A 21949-nucleotide genomic window follows, 5' to 3' on the forward strand; every position below is an offset into this window, starting at 1 on the left:
TATTTAGAGATTTCCAAATTCAGAAATGTGATGCAAGCCACAAATACCAGTTATGGCTTGCCGAAATTCTACCATCTTATCAGTGACAATAGACAGATATTAGCCTTCCAAGTCCGAGCCTGTCTGACGTGAGCATCATCATAGTCGTCGCCCCCCTCATCCCAAGACTGTCATTTCCATATCCTATCCAACACTAAATAACCTGAAGGATAACAAAGTAAGCATATACCCCTGCTCCAATCCTCTGATGCTCCTTCAGATTGCTGACAAGTTTGACCTTCCGGTCTTGGACGAGACCATCTACTTTTTTCTCATAGCCTCTCGGTTTCCAAACAGACTCTCTGATAGTAGATATGATTATTCCACCAGGCTTTGCAATTTTGACAAACTCATCGAAAGCCTCTGGCCCAACATGGCCTTCTGTCATGGTCCCAACGCAGATAACGGCGTCGTAACTGTCTGGTGCAATTTCGAGTTGTTCAGCCAGATTTGCGACACTGAGAGACTCGTAGACGCCTGTTCTCTCGGCGACTTCAAGCATACCAGGGCTAAGGTCGATGCCGTCGATGTGCTTTGCACCGAGGTTGAGCAAAGCTTCACCGACAAGGCCTGTTCCACATCCTGCATCGAGAATCTTTACGTCTGAAATAGTTCTAGGGTGCAGATGATTGACCAGTTTCTCAGCAGCCACTTTTGGTGCGACATACTCTTCTTTTTCAACATCTTGGTTGTAATTCTTTGCCCATTCGTCATAAGTTGATAGTGTCTCTGCAAGACTGGTTGATCTGAGGGATCGCTCGAGGTGGGACATGTTGGCCAGTTTTGGAGGGTCGGCGATTTATTTCTTCAATAGCATTAAAAATAAAAAAATACTTCTAAGAGGTCAGGTTCATTAAAAGTGAGAGATTCAGATTGTCGTTAGCTGGTGACGTAGGTGTTGTTTTGAAGAATGACGTTGGATGCTACGAGACCATTACCACTATCTTTCTCATCCTGACACAACACAAAAATGACATCAGTTAAACTTTCACAAACTCGCTGTGAACATTCTCATGATGCATGTTAGATCCTTGTCTTTTGATTGCTGTGTTTCCACCTCGACCCAAGAGATATTTACTATTACTACAAGGTATACTCACCATCATGATTTTCCATCAAGAGTCTCGACCGATGCAGTCCATACTTTGACGACGTCTTAGCCAATTCAGCCATGAAACCAGGGACGCCGCCAGGGATCTCCTTGTTATACCACTCCTTCGGATTGTCCATTGACAGCGCCGCCTCGTGCATCTCAGCCAAGTCCCTGCTGTCCCACATACCCTCCCTCCTATTTAAACCTCGAAGAAGATTCAGTGCCCGATATCGTTGGTGAGACTCGGAGCAGCACCAGATGACAAAGGACAAACTGGAAATTAGATCGCCATCAAGCGAGAAACTTGGTTGGCCGGGTACTATCAATCTTTGTGCAAATGCCTCCGCGGCATCGAGATAGGCCTCTACGGCCCGTGGATCTGGCTCCGAATCGTCTTCTAGCTCGAGAGACATACTCAACCTCCAAAATTGCTGTTGTAGATCGAGGTACATGAGCTGTGGTGATGTCCATTCTTGGTATTCCCACGTGGCTATGTACTTCTTGGTCAATTCAAAGCGTCTGCTCCAGGCTCGGAACCGGTCTTCAAGTTGATCCCATGATTCTTCCATGATTGTTTTTGTAATGATATCCAAATTATTGAATGAGCCCCCTGAAGAACCATAACCATCTCCACAAGGCATGCTTGATATCAATTCGACCGTCTCAACATCTAGTCTTCGAAGTGCGCTCGCTGCTTCGTCGAGATCCCGAAAAGGCTCGTCGGGGCACTCTGTATCGTAAGTCAGAGCAAAAGGTCCAGTCCGTATGTCGGGAATAATCATATCTTCCATAAAGGCTGAGGCTTCGCAGCCAAGACTGGAGAACATGTCGAGCAACTTGGTTGCAATTTTCTGTTCGAACGGGTTGGAGGCTAGGGTTGGCGAGGATAGAAGACGGGTTCCGGCACGAATGTGTCGAATTGACTCTGCGTATCGGCCAGTGATACCTTCAAATGCAACAAACAAGAGGCAGCACACGAGAGTGCATTGGATATCGAAAGCTGATTCGAGTGACATGTGGGGTATGATACGCGAGATGGCCTTCTGGTATTGCGACATAGCCAAGCCTTTGAGTTGTTGGAGTGGAGAGCACGTGTCTTGGCCAGCCATGAAGAAGCGATGGGCTGCGCCGACAGCAATGATGGCATGCTTGACGGGCTCACATTGATGTGCCAAAGGTAAGACAACTGTGAGGTAAAAGTTTGATGAGCCGGGAGCACAGGTGAGTTGTGTTGATGTCCAGTGGTGGAAGTGATGGAAATAGCAGCTCTCGATGGATGTTTCCGCCACACTAGGGTTGAAGACGGAGAGAGGATATGCCTTGACGGGTACAGAGACGGCAGCACGCGCCTGGAGCTTAGCCTTGTCAGGTGCTGCATAGCCGTCGCACTTTACGCGGCCATCACGGCAGCGACGACATGTTGGTTTTTCTTCGTCACATTTAACATGCCTGACTCTAGAAAGGGTTAGGATATCACACTATAGTCTTGGTATCAAGGATACGAACTTGCTATAAAAAGCAAAATCCATTTATCAGCTGCAGACTCTTGACCAAGCTTATTGGATGAAGCAGGGATACAACTTACCAAGTTAAGCAGCCGGTGCGAACTTTGGGCTTGGAAGCACGCTGCCATTTGGGTTTCTTGGGCAGAATGACAAGCTTGTTCTGGTTCGCTGCCTTCATTTTGAGTTGATGTAATCTGTAAACGAGCCGGAAAAGAGTAGAAAGGCTTTGACTAAGGAAGAGGATGCAAAGGAAGTTATTCTGTTGGACGAGCCGTACAAGGGAAATATCAAAGATCTGCTACGTGGAGTCTTCAGGGGGCGAAGCCGAGACGCTAAGACATGCCGGATCCCTGCTTTTACGGTGTAGCCAATGGGAGGCTCTACTAAAGAGCTGAAGTCGTGTCTCCTTGCTCGGTTATTCTGTGTCATACCGAAACTCAATTTCTAGTGTCTTTTTCGGTGTTTCGCTGTCCGAAACTCCGCCCAACAGGGCTATCACAAAGTCATATCTGGGATGAGCTACGTTTGAGGCTGTGTTTCAAATTACAAACAATAACCTAATATAACTTAGCAAGCGAACAGGAGTTGAAGATGGTGATCTCGATGGAATTCTCGGATATAGCCTTGTTTCATCAACTTGCAGACTCATTCCAAGCTGCCGAGATACGAAAAGCATGCATAATAAATCTTCAGTTAATTAAAGCGTCGTAATCACACCTATCACCGTGAGCACTAAGCCTTTCCTCCCAACGCCATGTCCGAGTCTAGAACAGCAACAATTCCGATGTGATGTGATATATCTTCACATCATGTACCTCCATTATTCGTGCTTTCGGCTACGGCACAAGACTCCCTCTTGGCAAGGCTGACTTCCCCAAACTTTGATGCACTTTTGCTAGACCGAAGTTGCTGGCCGAAGTTGTTTACGTATGTTGGTTGGCTCACCGTTCCGTGGACCTGAACTTTGTCACAGTTTCGTTGCACAATTCACATGTCGGCACATTATAACCAATCAAGATTCTTCAACTATACGTTATATTCACATCTGATAGTTGATTCTCTAGCTTACGACACTAACAACCCCATACGGTAGTTTCACTGTTGTCTTGGCAGGCACCATGCCTTTGTCTAAGTTGTAAGACTTAGCGATGCTCTTACGATAGAAGGGACCTTTTGTCCCGAGACTAGCCAATTCTCAAGGCATTATTCCATGAGTTTCCGTGACAAATCATCACTGTCAGATGTTAATTTTTGACAATTTTTCATTTATTACTTGATAGATGAAAAACCAAAGCGTAGTGAGATTAAGATGGGCATGGAACTTTCCTGAATGACAAAGTTAGGCCAGCCACCAGAACAGGTAATTGGTAATTGTTAAAAGACAGACTTGTAAAAGAGAGTCTCAATACGAAGTTACCACTCCCAGCTGTCTACGTGAGCTCTTGGCGTATAGAGGTATGTTCAACTCACTACTACGTATCACACTTCTTTTGGTAGCTGGGTAGCGATCAAGCTTATCCTCGAGCATAGCCTCAAAATGTCTCTGTTCTACCGTTTCCCAGGATTCTTGTGTATGGCGCAGGAACTGGAAGACATGTACACATGACATATAGTTTTTTTTGTCCCCCATAGGAAGGAGATTACCGGTCAGACAGAAGACGTACGCGGCCGCAATCTCACAATAACAACGGTGCTACTTGATACAATTGAACCTTCAAGGGGGTTATCGAGAAAGGAAGCGCTTATAGTTCGCAGCATGAAATACCATGGAGGGTCTTATATGTAACACTAAAGAATGTCAAATTTAAAACTGACCCCATACGTCTAGAAGCACTGGCGATGTTACAACGATCACCGCGTGGTTGGTTCTATGAGGTTCAGAGCTTGAAGTCCGCTTATACGCCGTGTATCGTCATAAAACAAAACCCTACTCAAATCGGCTAAAACCAAACTGCTGTACATTTTAAACGGTCCCATGATAAACATAACAAGGTTATCGAACATGGCATCCAATCGACACTGGCTATGGCTTATCGAGCAAGCATAGTGGCCAACTGGACGCGAAAAGTCCGCTAGAGATCAAGATTAACAACGTAACGAGACAAAGTCCTCATCTATATACAGACGACTTTGGCGGAACATGCTTCTTATAATTCAGAATGTTATTTTTACAATTATAGTTAAAACAAAGATATCCGAAGTCAGTAATATATCACATCTTCCAGCCTCGGCTATTGCGGGTTCGCCAACCCGTGATTGCCGATCACCACATATATAAGCCATTCAAGATATCACCCCGCATCATGGGATTGCGTCTATGCCAGCAATAACATTGTTGCACAATTAAGCATCTCCAATAATGACTGATCCAGAGCCTCGGGCTGTTCAAGCCACTCAAACCCCAGATGGAATCACAACCATCACCATCTCCCGGCCACATCGCAAGAATGCAGTAGATGGAGCCACTGCGAAGAAGCTTGCAGAAGCTTTCTTAGCTTTCGAAAATGACACAACCCAAAAAGTCTGCATTCTTTATGGAAATCACGGTACTTTCTGTGCTGGTTTCGATCTTCATGAAGTCGCAAATTACAACTCGGGCAAAGAATCTGCGGAGTATCGTGGCCCAACTGTCGATCCCGCACATACAGTTGACGGTCGAAATAATGGCCCGATGGGTCCTTCAAGGATGCAGGTCAAGAAACCTGTCATCAGTGCAGTCTCAGGATACGCTGTGGCTGGCGGATTGGAGCTCTCACTCATTGGTGATATGCGCATCGTCGAAGAAGATGCCGTTTTTGGCGTATTTTGTCGAAGATTCGGAGTGCCGCTTATTGATGGTGGTACTGTTCGGCTCCAAGCCATAATTGGTTTGGGCCGTGCCATGGACATGATCCTCACAGGACGAGCCGTAAAAGCTGACGAGGCACTGCAATTTGGCCTTGCCAACCGAGTTGTCCCCAAGGGTCAGGCATTGCCAGAAGCTACCAAGATTGCCAAACAGCTTCTAACATTTCCCCAAGATTGTATGAATGTTGATCGATCTAGCTGCTACTATTCTGTGTACAATGCTATCTCCTTTCAGGATGCTCTGAGGAATGAGTATGAGAATGGTGTCAAGGTCATCAATACTGAGAGTGTAAAGGGTGCTGCAGCTTTTAGTGGTGGAGTGGGTAGACATGGTGTGTTTGAAACAGCCAAGTTCTGAGGTTGATCTATCGGGTTTCACATGTAATAGAGCTCCCAAATTAAAGGGCAAGGTTGGTGAAGTTTGTACAATAGAGTCCCATCTCTCCAAAAAGATTCAAGACTTAAGGCTGTTAAACCAACAATGTAGAATGGGATACGGAATTCTAATCTCATCTGTCCATTTGGAACTCCAGTTTTGGAAACGTAACAGATTTGACATTTATTGCGCATCGCCCGATTATCACAATTTTCTTTGGTCAGACAGAGACGAGGCATTGTAAGATGGATGGATTTTGATCGCACACGGGCAAATATTTGACCGCCCCGGCTTACGGAAATTGTATTACTTATAGACGTGTTATTGGTTGATAAGACAATCTTCATTCCTTCATCTTTGTAAAATTTATCAAATTCGCCCTGCTAGGGAAGCTTGTACCAGACACTTTTATTAAGCTTCTAATCCCACATCGCGGTGGCTACATAGACCTGCCTTTCGATGGATCTCACGTCGATGGACCGTACTACCCTCACTGAGGAGTTAGACAAAGTCAAGAAGAAAAATGATTTCATAATCTCACAACCTAGACGATTATGCCTGGAGGATTTGAGATGTAGACTTTGTCTGTTCAACTTGGAGGAAGATGATATGGTTGTCGCCCGGGTGTCGGATACCCAAGAGGAAAAGTTCTCCCCGGAATTCACTTTCTCAATAATGCATCATACATACGACAGTGTCAACCACATCCGCATACATGCCTGTCGTCGGCCTTGTGAAAAAAGGGGCCGCCTCACCCAGTTCTTCCACGCTGAGTGTCGGAAATTTAAACAGCGTGACGTTCTTAGAGTTGTGTCCACTGGATGCTTCCGTTTTGAACCGAAGGTACATGAGCAGAATCGGCGTTTCACTCGTATCAAGCATTCTCTGGCGCGAAGATTGGATGGCATTTTCCAAGTGAAGCTTCCCGCTGAGGTATTAAACACAATAGCTGAGATGCTTGTTCACGAATGTGCTACAATCACAAACGAAGAACAGTCTGTGGGGAGGTCTGAGGACGCTCGGACAATTCGATTGGACTCTGCGGTATATGCGACCTACTCCGTTGTCGATGGCGTACGTTATGTCAAGAGTCTCACGAATTCCCCTGTGCCAGACAGAGAAGAATACACACAACTCAGCAAGGAAGGACAGACTCATAGCCGACTTTATATCGCACATGATTTTAGAGGTGTCCGAGCAATCAGATTAGCCCCATCAAATGTGTCTTTGTCGGGTCCAGGTCCCATCATGGATTGTTATTGGAGAAACATCCCTGACGCTGAAAAGATGATCATCCACGAAAATGTGAGCAGACTTCAACAACAGAAGAACCTTTACTAACCAGTTTCCAGGGTTTAATGGTATGGGGCATAGATGTCCCAAGAGAGCCTCATCCACGTATTAGCGACGACACGCAGTGGACAAACCTCGAGCACCCATCCGACATCGTAGATCTTTTGAACATGACAAAAGGCCTGAATTGTGACAACAGAAACGTCCGGATGGCATCTTTTGACTGCAACGCTGAGGATATCACCGGGTATACCGTGGTCACTGACGGACACCGAACAGCCACTGTCCATGGCCATAGATTTGGCGAAAAGGCTAGATTTTATGATGAGATAGAGGATTCATGGCCCTGTGGCTTTTTCATTTACATGCCGCTGGATGAAGGAGAATATCTGACAGAAATCTACCGTCGTCATGGGAAAGATCCCTACTCCGACGAAGAGTCTTTAGGCAGTTTTGTGGTATGACAAAACCTTAGTCTTCGGTCTTGAAGTTCTCTGACATACCTAATAGTTGGTTACGAACAAAGGGAGAACCACGTTGTTCGGCGCCGCTCGCTCCCTGGTTGACACCACATCATTCCACCAGTTGGCAACACTTTCACCAAATCGTTCGCAGATTTATATCAACGACTGGACATACGACTTCATAGACCAAGTACGATATATTGCATTCAGCGAAGGTCTATCATCCTTGGTAGAAAAGCCGATTCCCTCTTTTCTGGTTCCTGACTTCCCGAGCAGCTGCACCAAAACCAACGGACCTTGGTTCAAATCATCTTGCAGCATGAAAGACATAAGTGAAATAACCCTTTGCAGAGATTCCTCGTTTCCGCATAAACCCATTATAGGGGTGCTAGTGTACTATGGCAACGGCCATCGAGAATGCCTTGGTCGATTCCGTTTTGATAAAACGCTGGAGAAGTTCCGTCTTGACTGGAATACCGACTTGTACGTGGGATCTGGAAGAAACATCTGGGGATTTCTATATGTTGAACAGGTTCTCACGTCTCCTCGTTATGAAAAGGCACACCTACGCTGGATGAAGCTTCCGCGGGATGGAATTTTGGAATGGTGGAACTCTTATCAGCACTCCATTTTGCGTCATGGGTTGGAGAATATCACCAATCTTGGCAGTGAGCGTTTGTAACAATCCTGGTCCTTTAAAGTACATCGCGATCTTTCATCCCATGACAAAGAATGGCAGGTCGTTTCACATTAAAGACAGGCATAAGATAGTGCACTCATGAATATCTCTAGCCTCACATTTGTAAACGGGTATCGCACATTACCAAGTCATGATACTATCTAATGTCCACTACCTCCTCTTGAACTATCCCCTGCTTTATCATCTTCGCCGCCTCACCATCCATGTATCCTTCCATGTGCGACTCCCCAATAAAAGACCACAATGTTCCATTATTCCGAAGAATGTACGGCACATCGCTACCCAGGATGACAGTAACGAAATCTCCAACCCAGGTATTCGATGGACCAATCCCGACATTCCCCGTAGACGTTATCACGAAACACCTATTAAAGCAATAAGTGTATGCTAGAGTAATAAAGTCCTTGACATTTCCGCCTACCGACAGCTGTTGCAGCAGCTCGATATTCTTTCCCCTGTCACCCTCGCCACAAGGCAACCTCATTTCCGTCCCTTCAATATCTAATTGCTGAACGAGATACGCCATACCGTTCTTTATTGTCTGTTCATATGACAGTCCGATAAGGTCATAGCGCCCGGCTGTAGTGGTCTTGATGAAGCTTGTTGCCCAAGAAGGCAAGTCACCTACATTCAACACTGAGAGAGACATATTCCATACCGTTCGGAGGTTCTGGTCGATCGTGTGTTTGAAATCCTCTTTCGATGCCTCATTCTCACCAAAATAATAGCAATGGGTGACTGTAGCCAATTTCACAATACTAACACGGAGAACAGACATGTCCTCGACTTCGTGTAACTTCAGCTCGAGTCCAGAAGATGCGGCAAATGACTTGGCGAAACCCAACCTGGGTGGCGTTTCTGGATCAGAGAAGTGAACACGAGCAAGACTTGTCCGTATACCCTTATTAAAGACTCGAAAATCGCTCCAGTCAGGAGTCCAGGAGGGCAATTCTGCTAGATTGTGTACTCGTTGTCTTCTCATTGAGCAGCCATCTGCACCATGTGCCCGAGTGAGTATCGCAAGTGAACTGCCATTCTCCAGCAAGAAACGAGCCACTTTTAAGTACGTACTTGTCAAGTCGGCGCTATAGTCTGGGCGCAAGGCAGGTGGAATTCGTGATGGATTTTGACACTCTGCCGCTATACCGAGAAGACCGAATATTTTATCTCTCTGGTCTGTGGCGTGGAATTTCGTCATTGTAAACGACAACAAGGCGTCCAGTGGCCAGTTTGCCCGGCAGTATCGTAAATTACCCATGTTACTCACGTTGAGTAGCTTTTCTGGAATCTGCGATAGTCTCATATATCCCGTTCGACGTAACCACGAACTTGCCCATTGTAGTCTATGCCATGGGTACAGATGTCTTCCGCAGATGATGATAGGATCTTTGGGGGATAGGACGACCTCTTGTATAACCCAAATCCTAGAGAACCAGTCGAGGTGCATCATGTCTCTAAGATGTCCCCAACTCTTGTCATCCCATGTGGGCAGGCTTGTGTGTTGGTGTAATGAATCTGAGTATGTGCCAATAGAGATGTCGTTCTCACGCTGTACCTCGGGGCAGGTGGACTCAAAGACATGATATATCTGGTCCAGTAGCCTCCATGCTGACGTGACCCAAGGCTGTTCAGGTCCGAGCCATACCAGAGTGGTCACCGATGTCGAATAAATTTGTCGCATAAAAGCCACTTGTGTTGAGCGATCTGAGATGCTTTGTTGGTTGACGCAGATACTGTCGATCCAGATATATCTTAGTGGAGGGTCGAAGTTGGAACCAGTGATGGCTAGGTCTTGCAACACGTTGAGCCCAGATGCCAAATCCGACATTAAATTTAGTGGATGTCCATCAATTCTAACCACAGTATCGTGAGCTTTAGTCCCCCAACAATGGCTAATGGCGTAGAATTGTGGTGTATCGTCGAGTGATACTATCTCGAGAAAACCTGCATCTGAAGATGATGTATCCGTGTTGAGTCGGAGAAGGCGGATTTGGTTTTCTGATAGTTGAGCATGGTAGATAGACTCATTATATGACATTTTGACATTGATGTTTGATTAAACATGTTTTACTCAAGGTTGACATGACAGTCTTGGTCAAATTGGTCGTTATTGAAGAAAATATGCCTTACCTTTATGCTTACCAAAGCGGGGACATATTAGTGGCCAGTCTATGCAAGCATAGCCCACACATTATTGGATCCATTATTTTACAGGGTAGACGAATTCTGTAAGTAAAGTCAGCTTCTCCATCAATATTATGCCACTCATCTACCCTCCACACGGGAGAGCCAGTTACCCTAGATGGTCAGAGGTCTTTTATCTATCAAAGATACCCAAGTTTCTGTATTGAGGCTGACCAACATGAAGTACAGGTTGTAACGGATCAGAATTTTGTTGAGCTGTAAAGGATATAATTCAAACACTCTGAAACCCACTCCATTACACCAAACTTGTGAGATTATTGTTCAAGTAAAAGAAAATGACCCCCCTAGTTGCCGTCTAATGAGCTTCTTGGTATTACTGACGCCTATCCAATTCTAAGATACCGTTCCTCTAGTCATGTGGAAGAATAACCACCATCCACAAAGATTGTCTGCCCCGTAACTGCAGCACTTGCATCACTCGCCAGATACACAGCAACCCCCGCAAAATCTCTTGGCAGACCATTCCTTCCTGTCATGGTCCTTGCTGCATGAGCCTCGGCCTTTGCAGGGTCATTGAACGCAACACGAGTCATGGGCGTATCGACGACGCCTGGTGCGATGGCATTGCAGAGAACACCATGTCGAGACCATGCTTCTGCTTGTGATCGTGTCAGACCCAAGAGACCTGCTTTGGAGGCTCCATATGCACCGCTATTGCCGTACGATCGGAACGCCTGTTGGCTAATGATGTTGATGATACGACCCCAGCCATTCTCTGCCATCTTTGGTCCAAATGCTTGACCAAGAGTGAAGGGTGCAGTCAGGTTGACAGCAATTGTTTCATCCCAGGCTCCTTGGGAAAGATCGTTCATGTGAGGTCTATAATTGACAGCCGCTGCATTGACGAGGATATCAGGTGATCCGACAGTCGCCTTGATAGCTTGAATGGCATCTCTCACAGAAGTCTGGTCCCCAAGATCGGCAACGATAGCTTCTGCAGTGACATGCAGATCAGCAAGATGATCAATGGTATCTTGCAGCGGTTTCGGCCTTCGCGCAATGAGAACAATCCGACATCCAGAGCGGCCCAAGGCGATTGCCATCTCTCTTCCTATTCCGGAACTTCCTCCTGTGACGACAGCGACTTTGCCGGCGAGGCTGAAGAGGCTAGAAAGATAGCTTGAAACGGCTTGTGAGCTTGGAGCCATGGCGTTTTGAGATGAGCCTAACTCAGTAGAGTTTGCGCTACCAAAGAAATTGAGGAAGTAATCCGAGATATAGGTAGATAAATAAAGTCAAGGAATAGTGGCATGTGCTGGTTAACTCAGCCTTTTTTGCGTCTTGTGAGCGAAATCGGCTGACGCGAGTTTATTTTAGTTCACGAGGTGTCACTTTTTGCAGCGCATGCGGGGTAAATAATCGTGACCCAAATTTAATCAACAGCGCAAATAACCAAGTAAATGAAGATATTAAGAAAATATGAATAAATCTAGAGAATAAAGAGAAGTGAACAATAAAGAGACAACTAAACTCATGAAGAAGTCTCAATCTGAACCACAGTCAACCACCATGTCTCTGTTCCAATATCAACAACACCAGGTCCCTTCACCTCAAGATGAGCGATATGCTCACTCAAAGCACTCATAGGTCCCAAAGGTCCAGAACTCTTATTTCCTTCCGCTGAAGCTTCCAATAAAGCCTTGGCAGAGACCCCGACAACCTCTGAAAGCTGCTCGGTGTTGACCAGAGTAGCATGAAGACCTCTCTTGTTCAACCAGTCATGATTCGCAACAGCGACATACGCGACAGCTCTTTCAGCAGGCGTCTTGGGCTTCTTTACTGCCGCTGCAATTGTGCGTCCAGGTAGTCCAACAATAGTTCCCACTGCACCAAAGGCGGCGCCCACGGGGATAGATATAGCACCACCAATAACTCCAAATGCTGCGCCAAGGATGTTTCCCTTCTTTGCATTCGCAGCGATGTTCTTTCCAACGCTTTTGGCATGATTTCCGACTCCCTTGACATACGACACTGGTTGCTGACCCATGGTCTTGGCCACGTCTCCAGCATGATTAATAGCCTTTTCACCGACTTTGGCAGTCATGAAAGCCGAGATAGTATCCAGAAAAGCAGACCAAGCTTCTTGAGTAATACCATGGCCAAGAAGTGCGGGCGCATAAGCCTTGAGAAATGGGGATGTTTGAGAAGGTGTCTCTTGAGGGATGGCGATGGGAGCTTCCTTGCTTGTTGAGACTTCAGAATATGTGGGAAGAGAAGTTTCAGGAAAGTTGAAGGGGTTTTCTGCAGTAGGAACCTTGTCGTTCGATTGGGGACCAGCTTGTGATGAGGGACCAGCTTCGCTGTATGCAGGAGCTGGAGGTTGTTGAGGCTGAGCCTGGTTGGCGATATGCTCTGCTTCTTTGCTGGAAGACATTATGAATGTGAATGAAGAAATAAATTATTGATGGGAGGAGTAATAATATGCTAGTCTTAGATTGTGAATGAACTGATATGATCCAGACTCCAAGTTGAGAGCAGAACTGTCATCTTATATCAATCTCCAGAATCCATTTAACTTCCACTTGGATCGGCCACTTCGTCATCGGGTAGAACGGCATTTGCATGGCAACGTCTCAGCCTTAGGAATGTCCTTGTTCAACCAATAGGAGACTCCGATTATAGCTCCGAGTGGTTCTCAACTTCGAATGGGTTAACGAAAACAGTTAGAGCGTCTGTAAGCGATAGCGAGATGGATCCCAACCCCGATATCCTTGTATGACATAGGCCGACTAAGAGAGGCAGTGCTTGAATGGTATTCCTCTTCTATCGATGGTCGCATGTTGAAAGCTGGATACCATATCAAATTATCAATAAATAAAGAAAATGCCAATAAATTCATCCGAGTAATTCTTCATGAGCAAGCAAACGCAGGCCAGACAGATGCAGTAGAGTTGTGTATTTTTGCAATATTTCCTTGTCTGATTCGTTGCTCCATTCTCATCCTAACTGTACAATATCCCATCCTGATCCATCTCCATCAAAACACCGAAACATCGCCAACTAGATACTTTCTTAAGTAAAACACTTAAATCATTCCCATGACAGTGTATATATCTAGACATACCCGCCCGCCTGAGATGCCGTCCTCCATTCTTTATAGTCTGCGAGTCTTTGGTGCCTTTTGATCCGTACTCACTATCCTCCCAGATCTTTTGAGCATGCTCACAGGACTCAAAATGCTTCTGGAAGCCAGCTGCAGAGAAAGATAAATCGCGATCTACACAATCCGAGGGGATGTCAGGAATATCCCAGCCTTGGCCGGAAGCCTCGAAACAGTCCTTGACGAATGCTTTCTCACACCCCTTGCAACTTACTCCACGCTCAACCTTCATTGTATCTTGGTCGAGAGTAGGGTATACGATGCATGCTGCTGAGCGATAGTGCAACCAACCTCGATGGAAAGCGGCTCCGAGATTGCCTTGGATAGAGTCAAGCCACCGAATCTCTTCGCACATGTCAACGGCCGGTATACCTAAAGTCTTGTTCAGCATCATCGTGGGGTTGGCCCAGTTTTGGGTTTCCAGATAGCGATAGCCCATTTTGTTGGACATATCCCCGAATATAGCGGGGCAGTAAATATCATCGATTCCCACCACAGCCAACTCTGGTTCCTCACGAAGGCAATTGTAGCAGCAGCGAGTGCAGGTCGGGAGGAAGAGGAGACCTCCAAACTCTCCACACAATGTGCATTCCCCATTGATAAGAGCATGATAGAGGTCTTGATACGTGACATGGCGACTCATACCTGTTCGAGCAAGTGCCTTGATGCCCTCGGAGCCGTGCTGTGCGACATGCCGATATTGAGGAATCTCATTCAATATGGCACGCGTTTGGCGATTGGCACTTCGAAAAGAATGAAATGACATGACGTCGAGCAGCATTGAGATACTGGAAATAATCTCCGGAGGCAGATTGCAAATTGGTTGCGTATTGTTTGAATCTGCCTGGGCTAAAGATGATGAGGCTAACAATCCCTCAAACAATGTGTCAGGAATCTTGCTGGGGTTTGTCTCAAGTAACGGGAAATAATATCGGCTTCGATGGTATGAACAAGTTTGGAGAACAGTCTCCTGGTTATGCGACGTTTCGAACATATTGATTGAGCAGAGAGGCGTACAAGAGATAAATACTATGAAGGTCAGCGTGTAGTAATGGATGGGAAGGGGAAGTAAATGTGAAAGGTTGTGAGAAGCAATTGTCTTTATGTATATTCAAGACAATGAAACTCTATATACCTCTCTATACCCGAAGAGTTTTAAACAATGAATAAGTTCATAATTGCGATATTATAAAATGTGTATTTGTCTAAATGCTCTTATGTTGATTCACTGCGGTCATTAAATAAGATGATGAAGTCAATTTGTACAAAATTATATCCACCAAGCTTTCGTTTTTCAGAGATAAGATTTAATCAGGCTCCTTGAAGTGTGGTTGCCTATGAGCTTATTTGATACACGAATGAACTCCCAAAGCTTGGCCTTATAAGGTTTCCCATCATTTATAACTTAATAAAAAGAAATTTCCTCCAGAGTAATGAGAAATACAAACACAGTGAATCGTGTTTTAGGGTCTTATCCTATCCTATCTTACCAGCTAATTCCAAACGCACACGCGGTACAAACACCTGGCCATTGACATACTCGTATTCAAGTTCCGTCCGGGTGCCTCGACCTTCTTGAAACGAGACTCGAATGATTCGTGTAACTACTTTCAAGATATCCGCATGATCTGGAAACTTCTGCTTGACATCGAGTGTAACAATTTTGATCTTTTTGTTAGCTTTATGAGCATGGTGCGCAAAGCGTTGCACCACTGCCATGTCACGAGGCTCGGCATCATCTGTCTTCAAGCTGATCCACAAAATATTCTTGGCCTCGATGAGCTTCTCATACTCCGTTAGAGGAGTAGAACCGTCATCAATAACAGCGTAGATGAAACGAGGCGAGATGTCATCAGGGAATGTTGGTGAGATAATCGATGCTGTGTTTTCTTCTGCAAGAGCGGTCGATAGCTGGTTCGCGAAGCTGAGAAGGTCACCCTGAGTACAAGGTAGAATGTTGATCATTAGATTCTGAGTAGATGCAAGGGCTGTTGAAACCAAACAGTATGATGACTGCCCTATAAAATCAAATGTTCTCGTCGCCGGCTCGAGTGTGCTAAAGTTGTTTCTCTGCAAAGCCTTGTTCCACTCGCTTACAGAAGGATAATCCAATGGCTCAAATCGTTCGTCTCCAGTGTTGTTAGTAAACATTCTATTCAAATGACACATGGGTGCGCTTACCTGACCACATATTCTCATTCATACCGAATATCAGATTATAGGCTGGAGACATACTTGAAAGTCCTACAAGGACGAGGACGCCGCCAGGGGTGATAAGTCTGCGAAGATTCTTCAGAGCCCCTACCAAAGAATTGGCTGCGTATAGAATATTGTTGACGATTACCACGTCGAAAGACCCTGTACTAAAACCCTGTTCAAGTGAATCCTGGTTGATGTCGAGAGCTTTGAGCTTAAACGAACCCCTCAGTGAGGCTTTCATCTGCTCCAGTATTGGAAGCGATCGGTCTGCGAGGGTATAAACAATGCTTTCTTCGACAGGAAAGGCATTGAAGAGTGTTTCTGTCATGTTGCTTGTGCTAGCTCCGACTTCGAGAACATTTTGAACGGGTTTCTTGGTTGCGAAATGCGATAGATATTCTCCAAGGTGCGTCTTCATTTTCAACATCAGCTCCATACCGTCCTGCATGTGATGGATCCTGTCGCTTTGAACCATTAAATCGATAGGATCAACCTTTCCCTGGAGAATACCACCGATATTGGGACCAATTTTATCAAGAATCTCGCCCTCACGATCCAGTTTTGATAACGAGGAAAGGGTCTCAATCATGGCAGTCATGGTAACATCACTCAACACCAATTTCCCCGCCTGGGATGTGTTATAGGCAGTCATCCATTGGTACAAGCTCTTTCTCGGGCCTGTAAGTGTGGTAGGATCAAAGTCCGGGATATCCATTGGAATGTTGTTGAGAGATGCGCGGATTATGAGCGCTGCGGCGCGGGCGATGACGATTTGATGGTCTGCTGTGGCTTTGCAAAATGGCGTTCTGGGTCTTGTGTTATTACCTGTGAAGAAGTTGGCGTCAATTTCCCATTCAATATGATGTACTGAATCCCAGCCGTCATCATCTTGGAGGAATAGTTCGTCCCTGATGATGGGTTGTACAACGGACATGGTTGGGTCAAGATAAGAAAGACAAAGATAAGATATGATATGGAAAATTGGTTGTAGTCGTGGTGAGAAGAGCTTAGAGCTACGGGTGCCAAGGGAGTATTTATATGCCTCGATAATCTCACCATTTCTGAAAATGGGGTTGACGTTTTGGGTAGTTCATGTCTCGGAGCCGCAAGCTAACTTGTACAGTACAAGCATGTGAGTGACGTTAACCATGTCTTCGACCTAGACCCCACGGGGCAAATCTCCAAGCCGAGCTTCCGATACGTGCCCGCGTTTGCTAAGAGTCAACAGTCACACCACATTTCCAGTCTCTATCGACTTGTGACAACATGTCTCCTGATAATACTGATGTATATTTACCAATATGTAAGCAATATTTTAAGTAAGCAATATCTGTCATTCAAACTAATATCCCGAGACGCCGAGGTTTACCGGCCAAAATACCTCAGTTTCATAGAGGCTATTTCGAAACAGGTTGACTTGAGTGTATCTAAACCTACAACATTAACCACACTTTTATACGAGAAGTAATCACCACACTATCATCTATACACAGACCCAGGGTATCTTTATCCACCTGGCGTCCAGGCATTGGTGGTCCAACTCTCGGGGCTTATATCGGGCCAATACAGCCCTTGCGCTCCATCTTGATACATTGATGCATCAATAAATTGCAAGTCAAGCACCGGTTGCGACAAGAGTTCCTGTAATGAAGGTTCCGACAGCGCCATCCCGGCCGTCGGGTTGGAAAACCCTCCTACATCAATCCCCTCAAACTGTTGAATCACCGCGTCTGGCGCGAACTGTCCCTGTCGTGTCGCCATGCAAACTTTCATCGCATCAATATGTCTACAAAATTCCTCCGCTGCAAAGTTTCCGTTCTCTTTGAGTTGGGCAAGGAATTGTGCGGCTGATTCGAATTGCTCCTTATCGCTGCGTGACTCTTTCCCATCGATGAGGCTCGATATCGCAAGCACTGTTGCTGCTGCGAAGAGATATTGCGTGTAGAAGTAGTCAAAGGTTGCAAAAGAACCGTCAATCCAGCATTCGATCAGTAGCCGGCACGAGTGTCGTGCGCAGCGGACGCAGGCTTCTGAGAGTGTCATTGCCGAGACTGGAATTTGGGGCTCGGTACGCGGTTGCGCGTTCCATGCCGCTACGTGGGTTCGTAGGACATGAAGAAGGATAGGTCTAGTAGCCGTGATGGCAACCTGGATTGATCAGCTACGTTCAGCCTTTTGGTAAACCACTTACTTGGTTAAAGTATAGATGTAATGACAGAGGCTTGGGACTTGGTTCAGGAGCATCAGTAGGTTCAATGTGAAGATGTGCCGGTAACTCTTCCACAAACGCCCTCAAATCTTTTAGTGCTTCTTGTACCCTTTGCGAGAGGGTCTTCTGTTGTGGCCTCCTCGTATAGATCGAATTAATTACCTTCGCAGCTAGACTTGCAAGTCGTATACTGGCGATGAAATACGACGAGTCTGTAAAATCATCTGAAGGTATCTCAAGAACCGGATCGGTCGGTAAGTCAACTTGTATTTCATCCTCGCGTATAGCTACAGGATGACCGAGTCTGGATGCCCACATGCGATCGAAGCTGTAGGCTGTCCACCATACGCGATTCCTGTGTTCTCGGGCGCCGGCATCGCGGAGCTGTGATTCTGGGACGTTCAGATTCAGACCCATCACTACACTGAGTCGAACTGATGAGCCTGCTAGAGCGTAGGCGGTGTAGCGGCGATTCAGGGCGAGTGAGTAAAATGACTGAGAGGTCAGCTAAGTATCTTCCATACTTGAGTACGGCACTTACAAGAAGCAGGCGAATTTCGATGGCATCAATCCGTGGTCTTTCACTAATAATACGAAGTATCCTTGTGGCCCTGGCAAAGTACGCCATACCAGGAAAGTTCCTGTCCTTTGCCGCTGTCCTAGTCGAGTACATCTCTCCAATAGCAAAAAGAACCCACAATTTGCTCTTTAGGAGTGAATCTGTAGAGTGAGGGTTCAGAATTGTCTGTTCAAGTCCTTCCAATATCTGACTTTTGCGTACAATGTAATAGCTCCTGCTGACGTACTTTAACGCAACGTTCACGAGAAGCCGTGCCCGGGATGGTATGGGCCAAGGACAATCTTCATCTGAAAGAACAAGCAATGTCTCATCTGGCGCGTAGTTGACTCTCGGTATGTGGCTATGTCCCGGCTCGGAGATGGCTTGCCGAAAGCGAGTCGCAAAGGCAGCATCGGAAGCTTCGCCGATGAGCACAGGGGTATGAAGAACATTCATGTCAAAGAACCAGGGCCTCTCTTCTAACAAGGTGCCCTGTAATGTTGAAGGTGCTTCTATTTGGTTGGTAGAAGGTATGGCCACGTCTGAGATAGTCGTCTCGGGATGTGCTTTGGGGTCTGTATTTTGATTACGGAGGCGCTCATTCTCAGCAACGAGATCATCAATATACCTGTAGCGATTGATGAGAATAATAGAAGATTGAGGAGGGGAATATACCATACTGCTGGCTGACTTTGACAAGTCTATTCTTACGTGGATAAGAGCATTCGGCACCTTTACTCGCCTGTCGACAATTCTGACATGGTTGACCGCCAGAACATTTAACTTTACGTGCGTGACACCTTCGACATCTACAGTTGAGTTAGTAAAAAAGCCTCTTTTAGATTAAGAGGCGTCTCACTTACGCCGTAGACTTTGTCTTTCTCTGACGCTTTTCTGCGGTGCTCAAAGGCGTAACGTTCGAAGAGCCGAGATCATCTCTACTTTCAAGCTCGGAATCGCGAGGGCTCTCACCATTGGAAGTCATGGCGTAACCCGAGATTGTCAAGGTCGATAAATTCGAAAGATCGGGTTTCGGTAACGCAGGGTCGCAGAGGATCTTAACCAATCTGATGACTCGATTTACTCCCCCGCTAAGATCTGCAAGCTTCCATTTACAGTCAGCGATTGACTTGCTTTGTTCAACGGTTGCTCGCGTGACGCGCTGAGAAAGATGGGAATAACGGTGCAAGAAGCCGAAACTTTGCGGCCAGAAAATTGAATTTGGCCGTGATGAGTCAGCAATCCTATACTAACCTCGGGTTCATCGGCGGATCTGAGTGTTAGGCCGAATAGATTATGGGAATTGACCGGGTTTTAGATGAATGATGATAATCATACTTGAAGGAGCCGACACCGCTTAATGAAGTCTTGGAAGATCCACATGTCGCCATTGTAATAAGTAAGATGACTCTTCTTAAAAGAGAAGTTGTGTTTTATTAAAACTCTTCTTAGAACTCTCTTAGACTTTAGGTTCATCAGTTAGAGTAGGACCAGACACTCTTTTCTGTATATTTTTCGCAAATTTATAAAGTAATTTTTGTTGCTTTTCATTGTAATTTTTATTATAAGTTTCCCATCCATATGCACTACTGTCTCTTTACCATTCGGAAACATTCGCTATGAGTAAGCCAAAAACCGAAACGTTAGCAGCCCCAGAGGTATCACCTCAGCCAGAAGTCAGAGCAATAGACGACGATGTTGCCTCTATACCCTCTTGGCGAAAATGGGTCATCCTCTTTGTCGTCTGCTGGATGCCTCTGCCCATGACTTTCTGGAGCACGGCCATCATGCCTGCCACCATCGAAGTGGCCTCGGACCTGAACATACCCATGACTACTATCACAACAGTCAACGCTGGAGTTTTCGTCGCACAAGCTCTGTCAGGACTAATTTGGTTGCCGATCAGTACTATCATCGGTCGAAAATCTGCATATCTTGCTGCAAATGCTGTACTTTGTCTCTGTGCAATTGGATGTGCTTTGGTCCCCAATCTAGCTGGATTTGCATCTCTTTGGGTTCTTGGTGGAACTGCAGGACCGTTCTTTTTGGTAGCAGGACAGACTATCCTTGCAGACATCTTTGATCCTGTAAGTAATTGGAAAGATGGGAGAGAATCGTAACTAACCATCAATAGACGGTTCGTGGGACAGCTGTGGGTTTCTTTCTAGGAAGTTGTGTTTCTGCCAACACGATTGGTAAGTCAACCCAGGATGACACCCAATGCTCTGACTGATCTCTTGCAGCCCCTCTCCTCGGTAGTGTAATTGCTACATATACTAGCTGGAGGGTTATATACGGCGTGGAAGCCGGCATGTCTCTCTTCGGTCTCATTCTTTCTGTGTTGTTCATCCCTCGAGCAAGTGAAGTCGAGAATCCAAAACTCGTCGAGCCACGCCCTCGAACAAGGAGAGAAATCGTCCAAACATTCAACCCTATGCACGTGTTTTGTCAATACTCATACCCCAAGGTCATCATCGCAGTGAGTACTGTACGACTTGCAAGATAAAACCTAGCTGACATGGATAGAATATCGCTTGCGGTCTCTTGGGTTTCAACCAATATGGGCTTCTCAGTTCTGTCCGCCGCGTCATCAACCCTCGCTTTAAGCTCGACTCCCCTCTTTCCAGCGGGTTATTCTATCTTGCCCCAGGAGCAGGCTTTCTTGTTGGAAGCACAGTGGGTGGTAAGATTTCTGATATTGTCGTCAAACGATATATACGCAAGCGAAATGGAGAAAGGTGTCCCGAAGATCGACTGAACAGCAGCTTGCCCAGTATTCTCATCATCTTACCTCTTGGTACTCTGCTTTACGGATGGAGTGTTCAGAATAGAATAGGCGGCATGGCGTTACCGATTATCAGTTCATTCATTGAAGGATTTGGACTTATGGCGTCGTTCAGTGGATTGAATACATTTGCTGCTGGTAAGCTGAAGTTTCTTTGCTATGTTGTTCTTGCTGACACTTTTATAGAAGTACGTCCTGCACATAGAACTGCTGTGATCACGGGCAAATATGTCATTCAGTACAGCTTTGGTGCCATAAGTGTTGGTGGAGTAGTTCCCATGATTGATGGTATTGGGGTAGGATGGGCGTTTACTGTCAGTAAGTAAACTCCTTTTACCAAAGACCAATACGCCGCTAATGGTCAAAAGCCACAAGTCTATCCCTCGTTGCGGGCGTTTTTGTCTTATTAATTTCGAGATTCAGCAGAACTTGGAAACAGTAGATTATGTTTTATCGTGTGAGACAATTAAGATTAGGGTTAACGGGATAAACAGAGGGATGGCATTTTGGACTAGAGGCATAAAAGGTATCAAAGATGCATATGTTGAATGGTTTACCATAGAAGGAATAGACAA

General features: G+C 45.8%; 10 protein-coding genes across 10 annotated transcripts; 3 read left to right on the top strand and 7 right to left on the bottom strand.

Moving 5' to 3' along the window:
- Window positions 1-193: 193 nt before the first annotated feature.
- FSST1_008897 (class I SAM-dependent DNA methyltransferase) lies at window positions 194-811 on the bottom strand (the record flags this gene model as incomplete). The annotated part of the gene is made up of 1 exon (XM_083225824.1): window positions 194-811. One exon carries the CDS (start codon window positions 809-811, stop codon window positions 194-196), a length of 618 nt encoding a protein of 205 aa, XP_083084858.1.
- Window positions 812-4996: 4185 nt separating this feature from the next.
- On the top strand, window positions 4997-5842 carry FSST1_008898 (enoyl-CoA hydratase; the record flags this gene model as incomplete). Its single annotated transcript, XM_083225825.1, has 1 exon — window positions 4997-5842. One exon carries the CDS (start codon window positions 4997-4999, stop codon window positions 5840-5842), a length of 846 nt encoding a protein of 281 aa, XP_083084859.1.
- Window positions 5843-6319: 477 nt separating this feature from the next.
- Window positions 6320-8299, top strand: FSST1_008899 (uncharacterized protein; the record flags this gene model as incomplete). Its single annotated transcript, XM_083225826.1, has 3 exons — window positions 6320-7165; window positions 7213-7611; window positions 7664-8299. The coding sequence occupies 3 exons, from the start codon at window positions 6320-6322 to the stop codon at window positions 8297-8299; spliced, it is 1881 nt and encodes a 626-aa protein (XP_083084860.1).
- Window positions 8300-8453: 154 nt separating this feature from the next.
- FSST1_008900 (uncharacterized protein) lies at window positions 8454-10355 on the bottom strand (the record flags this gene model as incomplete). Its single annotated transcript, XM_083225827.1, has 1 exon — window positions 8454-10355. One exon carries the CDS (start codon window positions 10353-10355, stop codon window positions 8454-8456), a length of 1902 nt encoding a protein of 633 aa, XP_083084861.1.
- A 520-nt stretch (window positions 10356-10875) lies between these two features.
- On the bottom strand, window positions 10876-11670 carry FSST1_008901 (SDR family NAD(P)-dependent oxidoreductase; the record flags this gene model as incomplete). The annotated part of the gene is made up of 1 exon (XM_083225828.1): window positions 10876-11670. One exon carries the CDS (start codon window positions 11668-11670, stop codon window positions 10876-10878), a length of 795 nt encoding a protein of 264 aa, XP_083084862.1.
- Window positions 11671-11993: 323 nt separating this feature from the next.
- On the bottom strand, window positions 11994-12896 carry FSST1_008902 (uncharacterized protein; the record flags this gene model as incomplete). Its single annotated transcript, XM_083225829.1, has 1 exon — window positions 11994-12896. The coding sequence occupies one exon, from the start codon at window positions 12894-12896 to the stop codon at window positions 11994-11996; it is 903 nt and encodes a 300-aa protein (XP_083084863.1).
- A 603-nt stretch (window positions 12897-13499) lies between these two features.
- Window positions 13500-14403, bottom strand: FSST1_008903 (uncharacterized protein; the record flags this gene model as incomplete). Its single annotated transcript, XM_083225830.1, has 2 exons — window positions 13500-13522; window positions 13587-14403. 2 exons carry the CDS (start codon window positions 14401-14403, stop codon window positions 13500-13502), a joined length of 840 nt encoding a protein of 279 aa, XP_083084864.1.
- Window positions 14404-15098: 695 nt separating this feature from the next.
- On the bottom strand, window positions 15099-16755 carry FSST1_008904 (class I SAM-dependent methyltransferase; the record flags this gene model as incomplete). Its single annotated transcript, XM_083225831.1, has 2 exons — window positions 15099-15751; window positions 15804-16755. 2 exons carry the CDS (start codon window positions 16753-16755, stop codon window positions 15099-15101), a joined length of 1605 nt encoding a protein of 534 aa, XP_083084865.1.
- Window positions 16756-17327: 572 nt separating this feature from the next.
- On the bottom strand, window positions 17328-19574 carry FSST1_008905 (transcription factor domain-containing protein; the record flags this gene model as incomplete). The annotated part of the gene is made up of 5 exons (XM_083225832.1): window positions 17328-17969; window positions 18013-18525; window positions 18572-19217; window positions 19270-19398; window positions 19453-19574. The coding sequence occupies 5 exons, from the start codon at window positions 19572-19574 to the stop codon at window positions 17328-17330; spliced, it is 2052 nt and encodes a 683-aa protein (XP_083084866.1).
- Window positions 19575-20208: 634 nt separating this feature from the next.
- On the top strand, window positions 20209-21816 carry FSST1_008906 (uncharacterized protein; the record flags this gene model as incomplete). The annotated part of the gene is made up of 5 exons (XM_083225834.1): window positions 20209-20676; window positions 20724-20784; window positions 20833-21068; window positions 21116-21692; window positions 21743-21816. The coding sequence occupies 5 exons, from the start codon at window positions 20209-20211 to the stop codon at window positions 21814-21816; spliced, it is 1416 nt and encodes a 471-aa protein (XP_083084867.1).
- Between the last annotated feature and the right edge of the window lie 133 nt (window positions 21817-21949).

The sequence above is a fragment of the Fusarium sambucinum genome, chromosome II (assembly GCF_050947815.1).
Source record: "Fusarium sambucinum isolate potato_lamoka chromosome II, whole genome shotgun sequence".
In the NCBI taxonomy this organism is placed as follows: domain Eukaryota; kingdom Fungi; phylum Ascomycota; class Sordariomycetes; order Hypocreales; family Nectriaceae; genus Fusarium; species Fusarium sambucinum.